At 48.2% G+C, this 17,811-nt stretch overlaps 1 protein-coding gene across 3 annotated transcripts in view; it reads left to right on the forward strand.

Moving 5' to 3' along the window:
- The window catches only part of LOC129865136 (bridge-like lipid transfer protein family member 3B), a 51,587-nt gene that overhangs the window by 20,644 nt on the left and 13,132 nt on the right, over window positions 1-17,811 (forward strand). For 2 of the 3 annotated variants that reach the window (XM_055937637.1, XM_055937638.1), the window contains exons 8-17: window positions 5,684-5,873; window positions 6,127-6,210; window positions 6,422-6,583; window positions 7,314-7,423; window positions 7,504-7,645; window positions 7,949-8,145; window positions 8,446-9,213; window positions 9,811-10,475; window positions 12,677-12,757; window positions 13,210-13,364. In XM_055937637.1, the coding sequence (XP_055793612.1) occupies window positions 5,684-5,873; window positions 6,127-6,210; window positions 6,422-6,583; window positions 7,314-7,423; window positions 7,504-7,645; window positions 7,949-8,145; window positions 8,446-9,213; window positions 9,811-10,475; window positions 12,677-12,757; window positions 13,210-13,364 (2,554 nt within the window). The remainder of the gene's footprint in view (window positions 1-5,683; window positions 5,874-6,126; window positions 6,211-6,421; window positions 6,584-7,313; window positions 7,424-7,503; window positions 7,646-7,948; window positions 8,146-8,445; window positions 9,214-9,810; window positions 10,476-12,676; window positions 12,758-13,209; window positions 13,365-17,811) is intronic. The other variant, XM_055937639.1, reaches the window with a different exon arrangement.

Genomic DNA, 17,811 nt, shown 5'->3' on the forward strand with positions numbered 1-17,811 from the left:
TGTGCTCCTGGAAAGGATGTTTGGTTCTCTCTGTGCGGTCCCTCTGCCATATGGCCTCTCGCTCCCTGGTCTCTCGCTCCCTGGTCTCTCGCTCCCTGGTCTCTCGCTCCCTGGTCTCTCGCTCCCTGGTCTCTCGCTCCCTGGTCTCTCGCTCCCTGGTCTCTCGCTCCCTGGTCTCTCGCTCCCTGGTCTCTCGCTCCCTGGTCTCTCGCTCCCTGGTCTCTCGCTCCCTGGTCTCTCGCTCCCTGGTCTCTCGCTCCCTGGTCTCTCGCTCCCTGGTCTCTCGCTCCCTGGTCTCTCGCTCCCTGGTCTCTCGCTCCCTGGTCTCTCGCTCCCTGGTCTCTCGCTCCCTGGTCTCTCGCTCCCTGGTCTCTCGCTCCCTGGTCTCTCGCTCCCTGGTCTCTCGCTCCCTGGTCTCTCGCTCCCTCGCTCTCTCGCTCCCTCGCTCTCTCGCTCTCTCGCTCTCTCGCTCTCTCGCTCTCTCGCTCTCTCGCTCTCTCGCTCTCTCGCTCTCTCGCTCTCTCGCTCTCTCGCTCTCTCGCTCTCTCGCTCCCTGGTCTCTCGCTCCCTGGTCTCTCGCTCTCTCGCTCTCTCGCTCCCTGGTCTCTCGCTCCCTGGTCTCTCGCTCTCTCGCTCTCTCGCTCTCTCGCTCTCTCGCTCTCTCGCTCTCTCGCTCTCTCGCGCTCTCGCGCTCTCTCGCTCTCGCGCTCTCGCGCTCTCTCGCTCTCTCGCTCTCTCGCTCTCTCGCTCTCTCGCGCTCTCTCGCTCTCTCGCGCTCTCTCGCGCTCTCGCGCTCTCGCTCTCTCGCTCTCTCGCGCTCCCTGCGCTCTCGCTCTCTCGCGCTCCCTGCGCTCTCGCTCCATTAATCATGTACTGGCTCAAACTGGGCTTTGAGCATTCTGACCTACATGTGGCAGGCTATGCCATCTGCTGGTGAGAATGAGCACTGCACACTCCTTCACTGATAAAATCTTATCAAATTGTGTCTGTGCCAAATACAACAGGTGTAGACCTTATCGTGAAATGCTTACTTACAAGCCCTTAACCAACAATGTAGTTCAAGAAATAGTTAAGAAAATATTTACTTTATTTTTTACTTTTGTTTATTTAGTAACACTATAAAATATCAATTCCGAGGCTATATACAGGGGGTACCGGTACTGAGTCAATGTGCGGGTGTACAGGTTAGTCGAGTTAGTGAAAAACAAAGGGGTCGTCTATGTAAATAGTCCAGGTGGCCATTTGATTAATTGTTCAGCAGTCTTATGGCTTGGGGGTAGAAACTGTTAAGGAGTCTTTTGGACCTAGACTTAGTTCTCCTGTACTGCTTGCCATGCGTGTAGCAGAGAGAACAGTCTATGACTTCGGTGACTGGAGTCTTTGACCATTTTTTTGGCCTTCCTCTGACACCATCGAGTGGCGTACTGCATTAACATCGAATAGCCCCCGCGATATGCAACTTTTCAGGGAAGTTAGGAACCAATACATACAGGCATTTAGGAAAGCGAAAGGTTTGTTTTTTCAAACAGAAATTTGCATCCTGTAGCACAAACTCCCAAAAGTTTTGGGACACTGTAAAGTCCATGAATAATAAGAGCACCTCCTCCCAGCTGCCCACTTCACTGAGGCTAGGAAACACTGTCACCACTGATAAATCCACCAAAATTGAGAATTTCGGTAAGCATTTTTCTACGGCTGGCCATGCTTTCCGCCTGGCTACCCCTACCCCGGTCAACAGCCCTCAACCCCCCACAGCAACTTATCCAAGCCTCCCCCATTTCTCCTTCACCCAAATCCAGATAGCTGATGTTCTGAAAGCGCTGCAAAATCTGGACCCCTACAAATCAGCCGGGCTAGACAATCTGGACCCTCTCTTTCTAAAATTATCCGCCGCAATTGTTGCAACCACTATTACTAGCCTGTTCGACCATCTTTCGTATCGTCTGAGATCCCCAAAGATTGGGAAGCTGTCGCGGTTATCCCCCTCTTCAAAGGGGGGGGCACCCTTGACCCTAACTGCTACAGACCTATATCCATTCTGCCCTGCCTTTCTAAGGTCTTCGAAAGCCAAGTTAACAAACAGATCACCGACCATTTCAAATCCCACCGTACCTTCTCCACTATGCAATCTGGTTTCCGAGCTGGTCATGGGTGCACCTCAGCCACGCTCAAGGTCCTAAGCGATATAACCGCCATCGATAAGAGAAAATACTGTGCAGCTGTATTCATCGACCTGGCCAAGGCTTTCGACTCTGTCACATACCACATTCTTATCGGCAGACTCAACAGCCTTGGTTTCTCAAATGACTGCCTCGCCTGGTTCACCAACTACTTCTCTGATAGAGTTCAGTGTGTCAAATCGGCGGCCCTGTTGTCTGGACATCTTGCAGTCTATGGGGGTACCGCAGGGTTCAATTCTCTGGCTGACTCTCTTCTCTGTATACATCAATGATGTCGCTCTTGCTGCTGGTGATTCTCTGATCCACCTCTACGCATTCTGTATACTTCTGGCTCTTCGTTGGAGACTGTGTTAACTAACCTCCAGATGAGCTTCAATGCCATACAACTCTCCTTCCGTGGCCTCCAACTGCTCTTAAATACAAGTAAAACAAAATGCATGCTCTTCAACCGATCGCTGCCCGCCCGTCCAGCATCACTACTCTGGACGGTTCTGACTTGGAATATGTGGACAACTACAAATACCTAGGTGTCTGGTTAGACAGAATTAAATCTGGAATCCAAAATTAAATCTGGAATCTACTTCCTATTTCGCAACAAATCATCCTTCACTCATGCTGCCAAACATACCCTCGTAAAACGGACTCTCCTACCGATCCTCGACTTCGGCGATTTACAAAATAGCCTCTAACACTCTACTCAACAAACTCAAACTGCCTTATCTCAGCTCACTGGTCACCATAGCAGCACTCACTTGTAGCACGCGCTCCAGCAGGTATATTTCACTCGTCACCCCCAAAGCCAATTCCTCCTTTGGCCGCCTTTCCTTCCAGTTCTCTGCTGCCAATGACTGGAACGAATTTCAAAAATCACTGAAGCTGGAGACTCATATCTCCCTCACTAACTTTAAGCACCAGCTGTCAGAGCAGCTCACAGATCACTGCCCCTGTACGTAGCTCATCTGTAAATTGCCCATCCAACTACCTCATCCCCATACTGTTATTTTTTTGCTCCTTTGCACCCCAGTATATCTACTTGCACATTCATCTTCTGCACATCTTTCACTCCGGTGTTTAATTGCTAAATTGTAATTATTTTGCCACTATGGACTATTTGTTGCCTTACCTCCCTTATCTTACCTCATTTGCGCACACTGTATATAGACATTTCAGTTGTGTTATTGACTGTTTGTTTATTCCATGTGTAGCTCTGTTTGTGTCAAACTGCTTTGCTTTATCTTGGCCAGGTCGCGGTTTTAAGTGAGAACTTGTTCTCAATTGGCCTACCTGGTTAAATTAAGGTAAAATAGAAAATGAATTAAATAAATATAAGTATTGGATGGCAGAAAGCTTGGCCCCAGTGATGTATTGGGTCGTACGCACCACCCTCTGTAGCGCCTTACTGTCGGATGCCAAGCAGTTGCCATACCAGGCGGTGATGCAACCGGGCATCTGTAGAACTTTTAGAGGATCTAGGGACCCATGCCAAATCTTTTCAGTCTCCTGAGGGGGAAAGGTGTTGTCATGCCCTCTTACGACTGTCTTGGTGTGTTTGGACCATGGTAGTTTGTTGGTGATGCGGACACCAAGGAACTTGAAACTCTCGACCCGCTCCACTACAGCCCCATCGATGTTCATGGGGGCGTGTTCGGCCCTGCTTTTCCTGTAGTCTACAATCACCTCCTTTGTCTTGCTCATATTAAGGGAGAGGTTGTTGTCAAGCACCACACTGCCAGGTCTCTGACCTCCTCCCTATAGGTTGTCTCATTGTTGTCGGTGATCAGGCCTACCACTCGTCATCAGCAAACTTAATGATGGTGTTGGAGTCGTGCTTGGCCACGCAGTCGTGTGTGAACAAGGAGTACAGGAGGGGACTAAGCACGCACCACTGAGGGGCCAACCTGTTGAGGATCAGCATGGCAGATGTGTTGTTGCTTACCCTTAACACCTGAGGGTGGCCCGTCAGGAAGTCCAGGTTCCAGAGGTGTTTATTCCCAGGGTCCTTAGCTTAGTGATGAGCTTCGTAGGCACTTTGGTGTTGAACGCTGAGCTGTAGTCAATGAACAGCATTTTCACAGGTGTCCCTTTTGTCCAGGTGGGAAAGGGCAGTGTGGAGTGCGATTGAGATTGCATCATCTGCGTAGCTGTTGGGGCGGTATGCGAATTGGAGTGGGTCTAGGGTTTCCGGGATGCTGTTGTTATGAGCCCATGACCAGCCTTTCAAAGCACTTCATGGCTACCGACGTGAGTGCTACGGTAGTCATTTAGGCAGGTTACCTTCGCTTTCTTGGGCACAGGGACTATGGTGGTATGCTTGAAACATGTAGGTATTACAGACTCGGTCAGGGAGAGGTTGAAAATGTCAGTGAAGACACTTGCCAGTTGATCAGCGCATGCTCGTGGTACACGTCCTGGTAATCCGTCTGGCCTTGCAGCCTTGTGAATGTTGACCTGTGATCACACAGTCGTCTGGAATAGCTGGCGCGCTCATGCATGCTTAAGTGTTGCACGCTTCAAAGCGAGCATAGAAGGTATTTAGCTTGTCTGGTAGGCTCGCGTCACTGGGCAGCTCTCGGTGGTGCTTCCCTTTTGTAGTCTATAATAGTTTGCAAGCCCTGCCGTATCCGACAAGCTTCAGAGCGCCGGTGTAATAGGATTCAATCTTATTCCTGTATTGACGCTTTGCCTTTTTGATGGTTCGTCTGAGGGCATTGTCGGATTTCTTATAAGCGTTCGGATTAGTTTCCTGCTCCTTGAAAGCGGCAGCTCGAGCCTTTAGCTCGGTGCAGATGTTGCCTGTAATCTGTGGCTTCTGGTTGGGATATGGTCTCGAGTGGAGATCATCCATCTTATTTTCCAGTGATTGCACGTTGGCCAATAGAAAGGATTGCAGAGGTGGGCTACCCACTTGCCAACAAATTCTCACAAGGCACCCTGATCTCCTCCCCCTGTATTTCTGTCCTTCATGCGAATGACAGGGATTTGGGCCTGGTCTTGGAGAAGCAGTATATCCTTTGTGTCGGGCTCATAAAATAAAATAAATCTTTGTCCATTGGTCTGTCTGCATCTCCATCTGCGTCTCCGTCTGCGTCTCCGTCTGCGTCTCCGTCTGCGTCTCCGTCTGCGTCTCCGTCTGCGTCTCCGTCTGCGTCTCCGTCTGCGTCTGCGTCTGCATCTGCGTCTGCATCTGCGTCTGCATCTGCGTCTGCATCTGCGTCTGCATCTGCGTCTGCATCTGCGTCTGCGTCTGCATGTGCGTCTGCATGTGCGTCTGCATGTGCGTCTGCATGTGCGTCTGCATGTGCGTCTGCATGTGCGTCTGCATGTGCGTCTGCATGTGCGTCTGCATGTGCGTCTGCATGTGCGTCTGCATGTGCGTCTGCATGTGCGTCTGCATGTGCGTCTGCATGTGCGTCTGCATGTGCGTCTGCATGTGTGTCTGCATGTGTGTCTGCATCTGTGTCTGCATCTGTGTCTGTAGTTTTTATGGTCTGGTCTGTATCCAGGAGTCGTCGGCGCCCCCCTCAGCCCAGCAGATGCGTAGCCAGCAGGTGTCGTCGTCAGGCACAGCGGCTGACCAGAGCGCCACCATGGCTAATCTGTTCGCTGCCTTTGACGTGTGTGAGACCTCCCACCACCTGCAGATTACACACCTCGACCTGCACATCTGTGACGACATACACGCCAAGGACAGAGGTACACACACACACAGACGTATGACACGTGTACACACACACACAGAGCACATAGACACGCCAGCTAGTACACACATACAAATGTAAAACACACACATACCTCACACAAACTTCAGACAGATGTTTGACCGACTGTCTGATACTTACACATCAAGTTGGGCTCTGACGCACATTGGACCTTTGTGTGTTACCTTAACTTCTGCCTCCTTCCCTCCCTCCATGCATCCCTCCTTCCCTCCCAACCCTCTCTCCAGTGATCAATAAGAGGATAACTGGTGGGGCCATGCAGCTCTCCTTCAGTCACATTACCCTGGACTACTACCCCTCCCACAGAGCAGGTAGACACCACCACATCCTATACACAACCTCCCTCCAACTGCCACCCAGCTGATGGGAGTAATAGTGATCTTTCTACTCTCTCAACACCACAAAATATGTATTTTTTTCTGTCTGTATACCATCTCTATTAGTGACGAGTAGGTACTTAGACAACGGTTTCTCCCTCGTCTCTTGCTTTTTGTCATCTCCCCTTCATCTCTCTGTCTCCAGGTGAGAGTTGTCTCCACTGGATGCAGTATAGTGAGGCCACTAAGGCCAGGGAGGGCTGGGCCAGCAGTCTACTGGAGGAGTTCAAGTCTAATGTGGACATGTTGAAGACCGCCAAGAGAGACCGGGAGGGCCTGGCCAACTGTCACACCTCACCACAGCACGGTAAACAAAAGAGCAGCACAGTCTCACACACACACACAGAGTACTGTAAACACGCACACAGACACACACCTTCCCTCAATGTGATTGAAACATAGTAATCCAATAAAGGTGTGTGTTGGAGCATCTGTCCTGATTCACTTTTTATTCAACAACTATAGGAATTTGTCCCAGCAGCCCATGAAGAGTGATGTTGGTTAGACAGTTGACATTCAACTGAACTAGAATACACTTGATGTCATTAAGTGGGTAATTTTTAGAAGAGCCCCTAGAGTTGGAATGAAGTGAAGTGTTGGTTTCCCTAGCATCACACTGCCTAGTCACTCTGAGTTCTGTGTCCCCCCTCTCCAGTGTCCAGGTATCCCTCCAGTGTCTCCAGTGTTAGGGACAGTGTGTATGGTCCTGTAGGGCAGGACGAGACAGGAAGAGGAAGAATAGTGGTGGTTAGGGGGCCAGACGACCTACCCCCGGGGTGGGTGCGGGCACGAGCCATGGTGCGAGAGAGGGTGAGGGCACGGGGGCGGGCACAGTGCTGCTTCTCATGCCTAGAGCCAGGTACCCCCCTAACCGATGGTGTGCGCACACGGTGTGCGGTGATACACACCTTTTGAGATGACGTCAGAGTGTGGCAGGTGGTCTGATTGGCTCTCTTTTTCTCTCTCCCCCCTCTATCTCCTTATTCTCCCTACCATCCTTTCTCTCCCTCCCCCCTCTCTTCATCTCTCCTTTCTAGGTAAGATCAGTACTAGTTCTACCAGTATCCTCAGTTCTCCCCAGACCCCCAAGACGCAGCTCCTGTCCAGCTCCATTGTCCTCAGGATAGCTGACTTCAGCATCTACCAGGTCAGCACACGCATACAGTTGACGTGCCCATCTGATCCACCCACTTTGCGTACTGAGCTCATCCCGTGTGTGTGTATCAGGTGTCCACAGCAGACCAGCGTCGCTCCAGCCCTAAGGCCATGATCTCCTGTAATAAGAAGTCCCTGTACCTCCCTCCTGAGATGCCTGCCATCCACGTCGAGTTCACCGAATACTACTTCCCTGACGGAAAGGACTACCCCAGTAAGATTGGTTCCTACTCTCATTCAGTTCCTAGTTTTTGGTTCCTAGACCCTCATCCTACAGGGTGTACAGGTTTTTATTCCAGCCTAGCGCTAACTCACCTGATTGAACTGTTTGAAGTCTTGACTTGATTTTTGTGAATCGGGTGTGTTTGTGCTGAGGGAAAGGTGAATGCATTAGTGCGTCACCTCTCTTCTCTTCCCCCTCCACCCTTTCTAGTTTCCAACTTCTATTCTCTTCCCCGCTCTCCTGCAGTCCCTTGCATTGATTATTATATAATCTTCTCTTCCCCACCTCCTGCAGTCCCTTGCCCCAACCTGTTTGTGCAGCTGAATGCGCTGCAGCTGGTGCTGGACCCCAGGAGCCTGGTGTGGTGCAACCTGTTTGCGCTGGACCTGAGGCAGAGCCTGGAACAGTTCATGGAGCTCTACAAGCTCAATGACGAGGAACAGAAGCCTGAAGAGCACATCGACATCAGGGTGGACGGACTAATGCTCAAGGTAGAGGGCAGAAAGGACACACACCCACACACTCTGTCTTGATGTTATGTCGCTGTTCAAATCACACACACTCATATTCAGTACTTGGACACTTTGATTCAGTCATTTGAGAAATGCAAACTCTACAATAGCTGTGAAAAAAGGCCATGAAAAGGTCAACACATTCCATTTCTGTAAGCGCATAGTCTTTACATTTCAACAGATTGGAAATTATGCTCATTAGTCATCTTGTACACATTGATGACCTCTGTATGTATATTTTCTAATAATGTGTTTCTCTTCCTCTCTCCCCCACCACAGTTGTTAGTGCCCACGGACAGGGACCCCTCCTATCCCCAGGACCTCCCCCGCTCCGTCTCTGTCCAATGCTCGGAGATGGTGGCCACCAACACCCGCCACCCGCCCAACTGCTCCCGCTCCCACCTGGAAGCCCTCCTTCTCTCCTTCCAAGAACAACAGTTCTTCTCCACCTCCTTTTCCTCCTTCCCTCACTCCTCCACCTCCTTCCCGGTGATCCACCCCATTTTCCAGCGCCACGCGCATGAGCAGGACACTATGTTGCACAATGTGTATAAAGGGTTGGTGTCGCCCTCGTTGGGCGTGGATGCCCTCAAAATGCCAGCTGCCACAGACTTGTGGGCGGTTCATTTTGTCCAGTTCTGGGTGGACTACGAGGGGATGCGCGGCGGGAAGGGGCGGCCCCAGCCCTTCGTTGACGCCTTCCCCCTCACTCTGTGGGCGTGCCAGCCGGTCAGACACGCCCAGCACCAGGAGTGGCTAATGGGCGGGGCTTCGAGAGGGCAGAGAACGCCCCTTTCTGCAGCTGCAGGCCTGGCCAGGAGCGAGCCTGTGGATACTGTGGGACGTCTGCAGAGGAAGAGGCTTTTGAAGGAGTACTATAGTACTGTTACGGACGTCACGGCAACAGAGGCCTCGCTGCCGCCTAGCAACGGGCTTCACAAGCCACTGTCCCTGGACAACATTCCCCCACCTTCCTCGTCTTCCTCTTCCAGTAAGGAGGCAGACATGCACATGTTAGTGCACGTACAAAAGCATTTGAGCGCTCAGGTGAGTGATTCATATATTCTGGTGTGTGTGTCTGTACACTGTACTGTGTCTGTGTGTGTGTACACAACATTAGGAACATTTTCTTTTCATGACATAGCTTTCACTTGGTCAGTCTATGATCCCTTATTGATGCCACTTGTGTGTGTGCCATTCAGAGGGTGAATGAGCAAGACAACATATTTAAGTGCTTTTGAGCGGGTTATGGCAGTAGGTGCCAGGTGCACTGGTTTGTGTCAAGAACTGCAACGCTGCTGGGTTTTTCACACTCAACAGTTTCCCGTGTGTATCAAGAATGGTCCACCATCCAAATGACATCCAGGCAACTTGACACAACTGCAGGAAGCATTGGAGTCAACATGGGCCAGCATCCCTGTGGAACACTTTCCACACCCTGTAGAGTCCATGCCTCGATGAATTGAGGCTTTTCTGAGGGCTAAAGGGTGGTGGTGCAACTCAATATTAGGGAAGTGTTCCTAATGTTTTGTCCACTTTGTATTAATGTATGACGTGTGCGTATAATGTGAACCAACATGTTACACTGTGTTTATTTGAGAATACTGAAGTGTGTGTAGTTATGAGCATAATGTGTGTGTCCAGGTGAGCCACAGGCAGTACATGTTCCTGATGCGGCTGCAGCGCAGCATCAAAGCCTTGCAGCACACCCTGCAACAGGACCTGGAGGGGATGGGCTCCAAACGAGACAAGGCAAAGACCACATCGGACCCCTCTCCAGACCACCAGCCCTTCAGTGCCTGTGTGGGGATCCTGCTCAAAAGTGCAGAGGTAGCTCTCTTCTTGAAGCCGGTCCCCCAGCCCGAGGGTCCTGGTTCCCCCCTAGGGTCGGAGTTGTCCCCTTCGGAGAGTAGATGCACTTTGGAGACTGGGAGTGACGGAGGGGAGGGGGGGGGTAGAGGAACCCACGTGGAGGGGGCTGGGACAAAGGGAAGCTGTACAGTGGACCAGCTTATGTGTGGGGGAGGGGTAGAGGGTGGGATAACGCAAGGCCCTGCCCCTCTCATCCCCGCCTCCGCCCTCAACCTAAAGGTGTCTCTTGACGAGAGGACAGGGAGATCGAGTTCAGAGGAGTTGGGAGAGGCTTCCCTGGAGGCCCGGACTGAGGGAGAGGAGCTGGGGACCGGAGTTGATTGTAAAGCCCAGCAGGGTGAGTCCTCCGGGGCAGACCCCACTCTCTCAGACCCCCTCTCCACCAAAGACTGGAACGAGAAGAATCCTGAGGCCAGATTGCCTGAGTCTATGTCCAGGTAATTCCCTTCCGTCATTATCAGAATACAGTCTGGTTATTTAGACTGTCATTACCGTAACAGTCCTTTTCCGGCTATTTAGACCTGTAGCCACTGTCAATGACCAGGTATTCAGTTCAGTGTTTCCACTGCAGTCATTTAGCTGTGGCGTCACGGCAAAATAATAGCCTCCACGGCAAAAAAATGAGACATAAAAAAAAATGTATACTGAGGTACACTTTGAAGATGCTGGAACAGTCCACAATTACGTTTCCTCTGCAGACAAAATCTGAAAACACAGTAGAATAGTTTATCTATTTACATAATCGGCTTGTTGTGTGTTCTATGCAAGAAAAATATTCCTCTCGAGGCGCGTTCAAGTTACGAGTGTCATAGGGAGGGAATTCCCAGAATCTAAAATCGGCTGCATTTATAGGCTGCTCACACTTTTACCAGCCGCACCGGTTTACTCTTTATATGACCTGCGTATGGTCTAATGAAGGAACGCTGAATGAATGTAATTAATAACTTAGAATTAACTGAATGGTCGAAAATGGGCCTACCTGTTTGCACAATGTGCAAGCTGTGTATTCATCTACCATGTTGTCCTTCCAAACTGGAGATTTCTCTCTCGCAGCACGTTTCCACGGGGATGTAGCCTATTCCTTTATCATAACCTTTTTATTTCTCCGGTTAGGCCTATGTTAGCCATTTTCACGTAACCTAGGCTACCCAGGAAAAATACACTTTCATGTGTTGTATCACAACCGGCCTTGATTGGGAGTCCCATAGGGCAGCGCACAATTGGCCCAGCGTCGTCCGGAGTAGGCCGTCATTGTAAATAAGAATTTGTTCTTAACTGACTTGCCTAGTTAAATAAATAAAACATATCTGGTGGGGAGAGGGAACATAAGCGCTGCACGTGGACAAATTAGAACAGTTTAGCAACTCACGAATAAGGGACAGTTCCTGGCTCCACACACTCTCAATTCGTGCTTAGCTGGTAGACTTATGTCTGCCTCGCCGCTCACAGAATGGAATTCACAACACAACAAGCGCCTGGGTTTTGAAAGTGTATTAACTTGATTTTAAAATGTTTCCCGACCCGCAATGTAATTGTTCTGAACCACGAGCAGACCCACGGTTTGAAAAGTTTTTTTTATTTCACCCATGCGTATCTGACCCAATGCAGGACTCTACTAATGATTAGCCCAATAGGGTAAATGCATATAGTCTACCCCATGCTTCAGCCTATTTATTTATAGCCACTATGCTGCATCAGTTGGGATACAGGTGATAATGCTTATTGCTAATAGCATACCTGATCATATGAACCGTGCATAGGCTATAAGCATGGTCCACTATGTTACAATTTAAACAAATAATTTTACCAATATGTTATTTGTCTCATTTCTGGAGGTAGAAATTATATTTTGGTTGGGGCAACATAATTTTTGATAGAATGTCCTTTTAAAAAATCACCAGAAGTGAGCTTCTCAGTCCTTCTGCATAAAAAGTATCTGGGGAGGACCCCCAAAACAGTGGGGGAGGGAAACACCCAGACCATTCCCCTCTACTGCGACACATTTCTCCAGAGGAACACTGATTCCATTACTTCCATGACATATTGTTCAGCTATTCAGACGGTCAGTTCTGTAAAACATTCACTGTGACGATTCACTCCAAATCAAAGCAAACAATAAGAACATCTTTACTGTAACTTAGTGCATGTCCCGGTCGGCAGATAAGGAGTGGGAAATGCAGGCCAATCGGCAGGCAGACCGTGACACTCATTCAGAGGACTTATGACAAGCTTTACATTAAGTCACTCCCATTACTGCAATACTCAGTCACAACAATACTTCTTGCAGATGTCATTACAGTTACTCACTTATTCATGCCCAGCTTAGTAAACCACCATTTAATGTTACTTTACTGTTACTTGGTCAGTCCCATCACATCAGTAGGTGGTTCTACATCATGCCTGTGTAACTACAGTGACAGCACTGTACCTGCCCTATACATCACAATATCAATGTTGTCACCCATAAGAGGTGTTTGTTCATTTGTGTGTGTTTCTGCCTTGTCCAATGTGCTCCCATACAAGGTGTGCGTCTGTCTTAGTGTGTGTGTGTGTGTTTTTCTCACTCTGCTATTCTGTAGCTCAGTGTGTCCTCTACTCTGACCCATGCAAGGTGTGTGTGTGTTCTCTCTCTATAAAGGAAAGGCAGTCTGTCAGTGGTTTCTGACCGGCTCAGCTCCTCAAACACCCGGTCCACCTCCCTATATTCTATTTCCAACATGTAAGACACGCTATGGGTCTGTCTGTGTGTGTCCGCATTCCTTTAAATATCTGTTACACGTTGTGTGTTGTATCTGTACGTGTGCATGTAGAATTGTCTGTGGTTGGGTGTATATCTGTGGGTCTGTATACATTTACACGCTGCAAGTTGGTGTGTGTGTGTACCCGGTGAATAGTGTGTGTAGCCTTTATCTGGTGACTAGTAGCATATAGCCTTGGCTAGGTCAACAGTCTAGACCTGAGCCCGGTTTCCCAAAAGCATCTTAAGGCTAAGTTCATTGTTAGAACCAGCTCAATGGTTCTGATGATGAACTCAGCCTTAATGCTTTTGGGAAACCGGGCGCAGGGCTATTCAAATCCAAGCCTCGAGGTCCACGGTACTCCTGTTTTTCTTTCCCCTCACCCTTCCCCCCCACTCACACTCACTCTTGTTTGTTTGTGTGTGTGTTCCAGTGGGCGTCTGATGAGGGAGCGTTCCCAGTCCAGTTTCACAGTGTCCTATAAGAACATGAAGAAGACTCCGTCTCTGCAGTCCTTGGACAACCTCTCCATAGACAGCTACCTGATGGAGGACGGAGACACAGACACATACAGCCTGCTGGAGAGGGGTAGGAACCACACACACACACACACAGGGCCCTGGGTCCTAGACTTCCTGACGGGCTGACCCCAGGTGGTGAAGGAAAGCAACATCCCCTCCACCACTCTGACCCTCAACACGGGGGCCCCTCTGGTGCGTGCTCAGCCGCCTCCTGTTCACCCATGACTGCGTGGTCATGCGCGTCTACAACTCATTCATCAGGTTTGCTGATGACACAACAGTGGTAGGCCTGATTTACTAACAACAATGAGACAGCCTACAAGGAGGAGGTGTGAGCCCTGGTGGAGTGGTGCCAGGAAAATAACCTCAACAGAACGAAGGAGCTGATCGTGGACTTCAGGAGGCCGCAGCGAGAGAACGCCCCCTTCCACATCGACGGGGCCGCAGTGGATCAAAAGCTTCTAGTTCCTCACTGAGAATGTGAAATGGTTCCTTCACACCGACAGTGTGGTGAAGAAGGCGCAACAAAGCCTCTTCAACCTCAGGATGCTGAATAAATTAACCTTGGCCCCTAATATGCTGACCAAACCAGCCGCGTTGCAAAATAAATGTTCATATACATGTTCAATCATTTCATCCACTGCTCGCGCGCGTCAACGGGCGTCTGCGTACCAGGCACTGTAATATAACTTGGCTCTATTTTAGAAGCTTGACTCATTGCAAGTCCAGCCTCTCTTATCTACTCAATGGTTTTTAGGAGCATATACCGACGTGGGTGATTGAGAGATGAACTGAGGTCCACACTCTAGGCCAGTTGGTGGCGCTAATGCACCTTAAGGATGGTTGCCAACCGCAATATAAAATCCACAGAAGAAAGATGAACAAGGAGAGACTAATCAAAGAGAAAAAGGGGAAACCTAGTTAGTTATCTGTGGATTCATTGTCGGAGTAGAGAACACACGATTTTGTATGAGTCAAAATTCTACAAAGATCCAGCTCAAAAAAAGGACCATATGCATTTCAGGTAAAATAACAAGCCAAAGTTTATCTCCAAGAACAAATTAACTAGCAACAGCAAGCTAGCTAAATGTCCATGAATGATTAATTTACGTTTGGACCTCTCCCCAAATGAATATAGTTGGTTCACAGTAGGTTTTGGTATTTTAACCTGTGTGTCTTGAACGCGTCTGGTGGAGATGGACAAAATCAACACGCGCACACAGACGATGAGCAAGTTTGGCATGTAAGACCCTCACCAACTTCTACTGATGCACCATCGAGAGCGTCCTGTAAGGGCTGTATTACCTCATGGTACGGCAATTGCATCGCTCGCAACCTCCAGAGGGTGGTGCGGTCAGCCCAACGCATCATCGGGGGCATCTACAGAACCCGGTATTTCATAGGCCAAGAAGATCATCATTCCTCCCGCTACCATCTAGAAGACTGAGACCGTGCAGGTGCATCAACGCTGGGACCGAGAGACTGATAAACAACTTCTATATCACGGCCATCAGACTATTAAATAGTCATCACTAGCCGGCCTCCGTCCAGTACCCTGGCCTGAACCTTAGACACTGTCACTAGTCAGCTAACAGCCAGTACTCTACCCTGCATCTTAGAGACTGCGGCCCTATGTACATAATGTTTACATACTGATTTACCCACTTCATATGTATATACTGTATTGTAGTCATGGATCATCCTATATATCTACTGCTGTACACACCTTTTCTATTCATATACTGTCCATACTGTCTATACACCCCATTCACATATATATTTATATTCCAGACTCCGGTCTGGACCTATTTCCTGCCATTCTATCCATTTTGCTGTGGAGTTTTGTGTGTGAATTTAAATACTGTATTCGCAACATAGCTCGTTGATTGCGTACTTGTTTTACTGCATTGTTCGGAGCTACAGTTGAAGTCGGAAGATTACATACACTTAGGTTAGAGTCAATTAAACTAGTTTTTCAACCACTCCATAAATTTCTTGTTAAACTATAGTTTTGGCAAGTCAGTTAGGACATCTACTTTGTGCATGACACAAGTAATTTTTCCAACAATTGTTTACAGACAGATTATTTCGCTTATAATTCACTGTATCACAATTCCAGTGTGTCAGAAGTTTACATACACTAAGTTGACTGTGCCTTTAAACAGCTTGGAAAATTCCAGAAAATGATGTCATGGCTTTTGAAGCTTCTGATAGGCTAATTGACATCATTTGAGTCAATTGGAGGTGTACCTGTGGGTGTATTTCAATGCCTTCAATGCCAACTCTGTGCCTCTTTGCTTGACATCATGGGAAAATCTAAAGAAATCAGCCAAGACCTCAGGAAAAAAAATTGTAGACCTCCACAAGTCTGGTTCATCCTTGGGAGCAATTTCCAATCGCCTGAGGGTACCACGTTCATCTGTACAAACAATAGTACGCAAGTATAAACACCATGGGACCATGCAGCCGTCATACCTCTCAGGACGGAGATGCGTTCTGTCTCCTAGAGATGAACGTACTTTGGTGCGAAAAGTGTAAATCAATCCTAGAACAACAGCAAAGGACCTTGTGAAGATGCTGGAGGAAACAGATACAAAATTATCTATATCCACAGTAAAAAGAGTCCTATATCGACATAACCTGAAAGGCTGCTCAGCAAGGAAGAAGCCACTGCTCCAAAACCGCCATTAAAAAAAGCCAGCCTACGGTTTGCAACTGCACATGGGAACAAAGATTGTATTTTTTGGAGAAATGTCCTCTGGTCTGATGAAACAAAAATAGAACTGTTTGGCCATAATGACAGTTGTTTTGTTTGGAGAAAAAAGGCGGAGGCTTGCAAGCCTTAAGAACACCATCCCAACATCATGTTGTGGGGGTGCTTTGCTGCAGGAGGGACTGGTGTGCTTCACAAAATAGATGGCATGAGTATGGAAAATGATCTGGATATATTGAAGCAACATCTCAAGACATCAGTCAGGAAGTTAAAGCTTGGTCGCAAATGGGTCTTCCAAATGGACAATGACCCCAAGCATACTTCCAAAGTTGTGGCAAAATGGCTTAAGAACAACAAAGTCAAGGTATTGAAGTGGCCATCACAAAGCCCTGACCTCAATCCTATAGAAAATTTGTGGGCAGAACTGAAAAGGTGTGTGCGAGCAAGGACGCCTACAAACCTGACTCCGTTACACGAGCTCTGTCAGGAGGAATGGGCCAAAATTCACCCAACTTATTGTGGGAAGCTTGTGGAATGCTACCTGAAACGTTTGACCCAAGTTTAAAAGAAATGTAAAGGCAATGCTACCAAATGATACTAATTGAGTGTATGTGAACTTCTGACCCACTGGGAATGTGATGAAAGAAATAAAAGCTGAAATATAATTATTTATCTACTATTCTGACATTTCACATTCTAAAAATAAAGTGGTGATCCTAACTGACCTAAGACAGGGAATTCTTTCTATGATTAAATGTCAGGGATTGTGGAAAACTGAGTTTAAATGTATTTGGCTAAGGTGTATGTAAACTTCCTACTTCAACGACAGTAACTAACATAACAATTTCACTGCACCCGCTATAACATCTTCAAACTGTGCATGCGATCAATAAACGTCGATTTGACGCACACACACACGGTTGAGCATGATTCTCCTCCAGGCATTACAGGTCTGACTAGGTCTATCCATCGTGCAGATTATCAAATCTTGTCACTGTGCATCAATTTTTTATTTGTATTATTTGGGGGTGTTTATAGGAGAACATATTCTGAAAACATTTTACACATTTTACTCTTTTATTTGGCCTAGGTATGGAGGGGTAACGCCAGACTTAGTCCTGAGAATAAACCATGTTTCTATACATATTGAATGGCTTTTGAAGAGTTCTTTCTATTCCATAGTTTGTCCAGGAGATGGCAGTTGTGAGCTGATGTGATCTATACCAGAATAAAGATGTCCTCACTCAACTGCGTTTATTTTCAGCAAATTTAACATGTGTAAATATTTGTATGAACATAAGATTCAACAGCTGAGACATTAACTGAACAAGTTCCACAGATATGTGACTAACAGAAATGGAATAATGTGTCCCTGACTAAAGGGCGGGGGGGTCAAAATCAAAAGTCAGTCAGTATCTGGTGTGGCCACCAGCTGCATTAAGTACTGCAGTGCATCTCCTCATGGACTGCGCCAGATTTGCCAGTTCTTGCTGTGAGATGGTGGAAGAGTGGGGTAACAAGGCACCTGCAAGTTCCCGGACATTTCTGGGGGGAATGGCCCTAGCCCTCACCCTCCGATCCAACAGGTCCCAGACGTGCTCAATGGGATTGAGATCAGGGCTCTACGCTGGCCATGGCAGAACACTGACATACCTGTCTTGCAGGAAATCACACACAGAACGAGCAGTATGGCTGGAGGCATTGTCATGCTGGAGTGTCATGTCAGAATGAGCCTGCAGGAAGGGTACCACATGAGGGAGGAGGATGTATTCCCTGTAAAGCACAGAGTTGAGATTGCCTG

The sequence above is a fragment of the Salvelinus fontinalis genome, chromosome 11, assembly GCF_029448725.1.
Source record: "Salvelinus fontinalis isolate EN_2023a chromosome 11, ASM2944872v1, whole genome shotgun sequence".
Lineage (NCBI taxonomy): Eukaryota > Metazoa > Chordata > Actinopteri > Salmoniformes > Salmonidae > Salvelinus > Salvelinus fontinalis.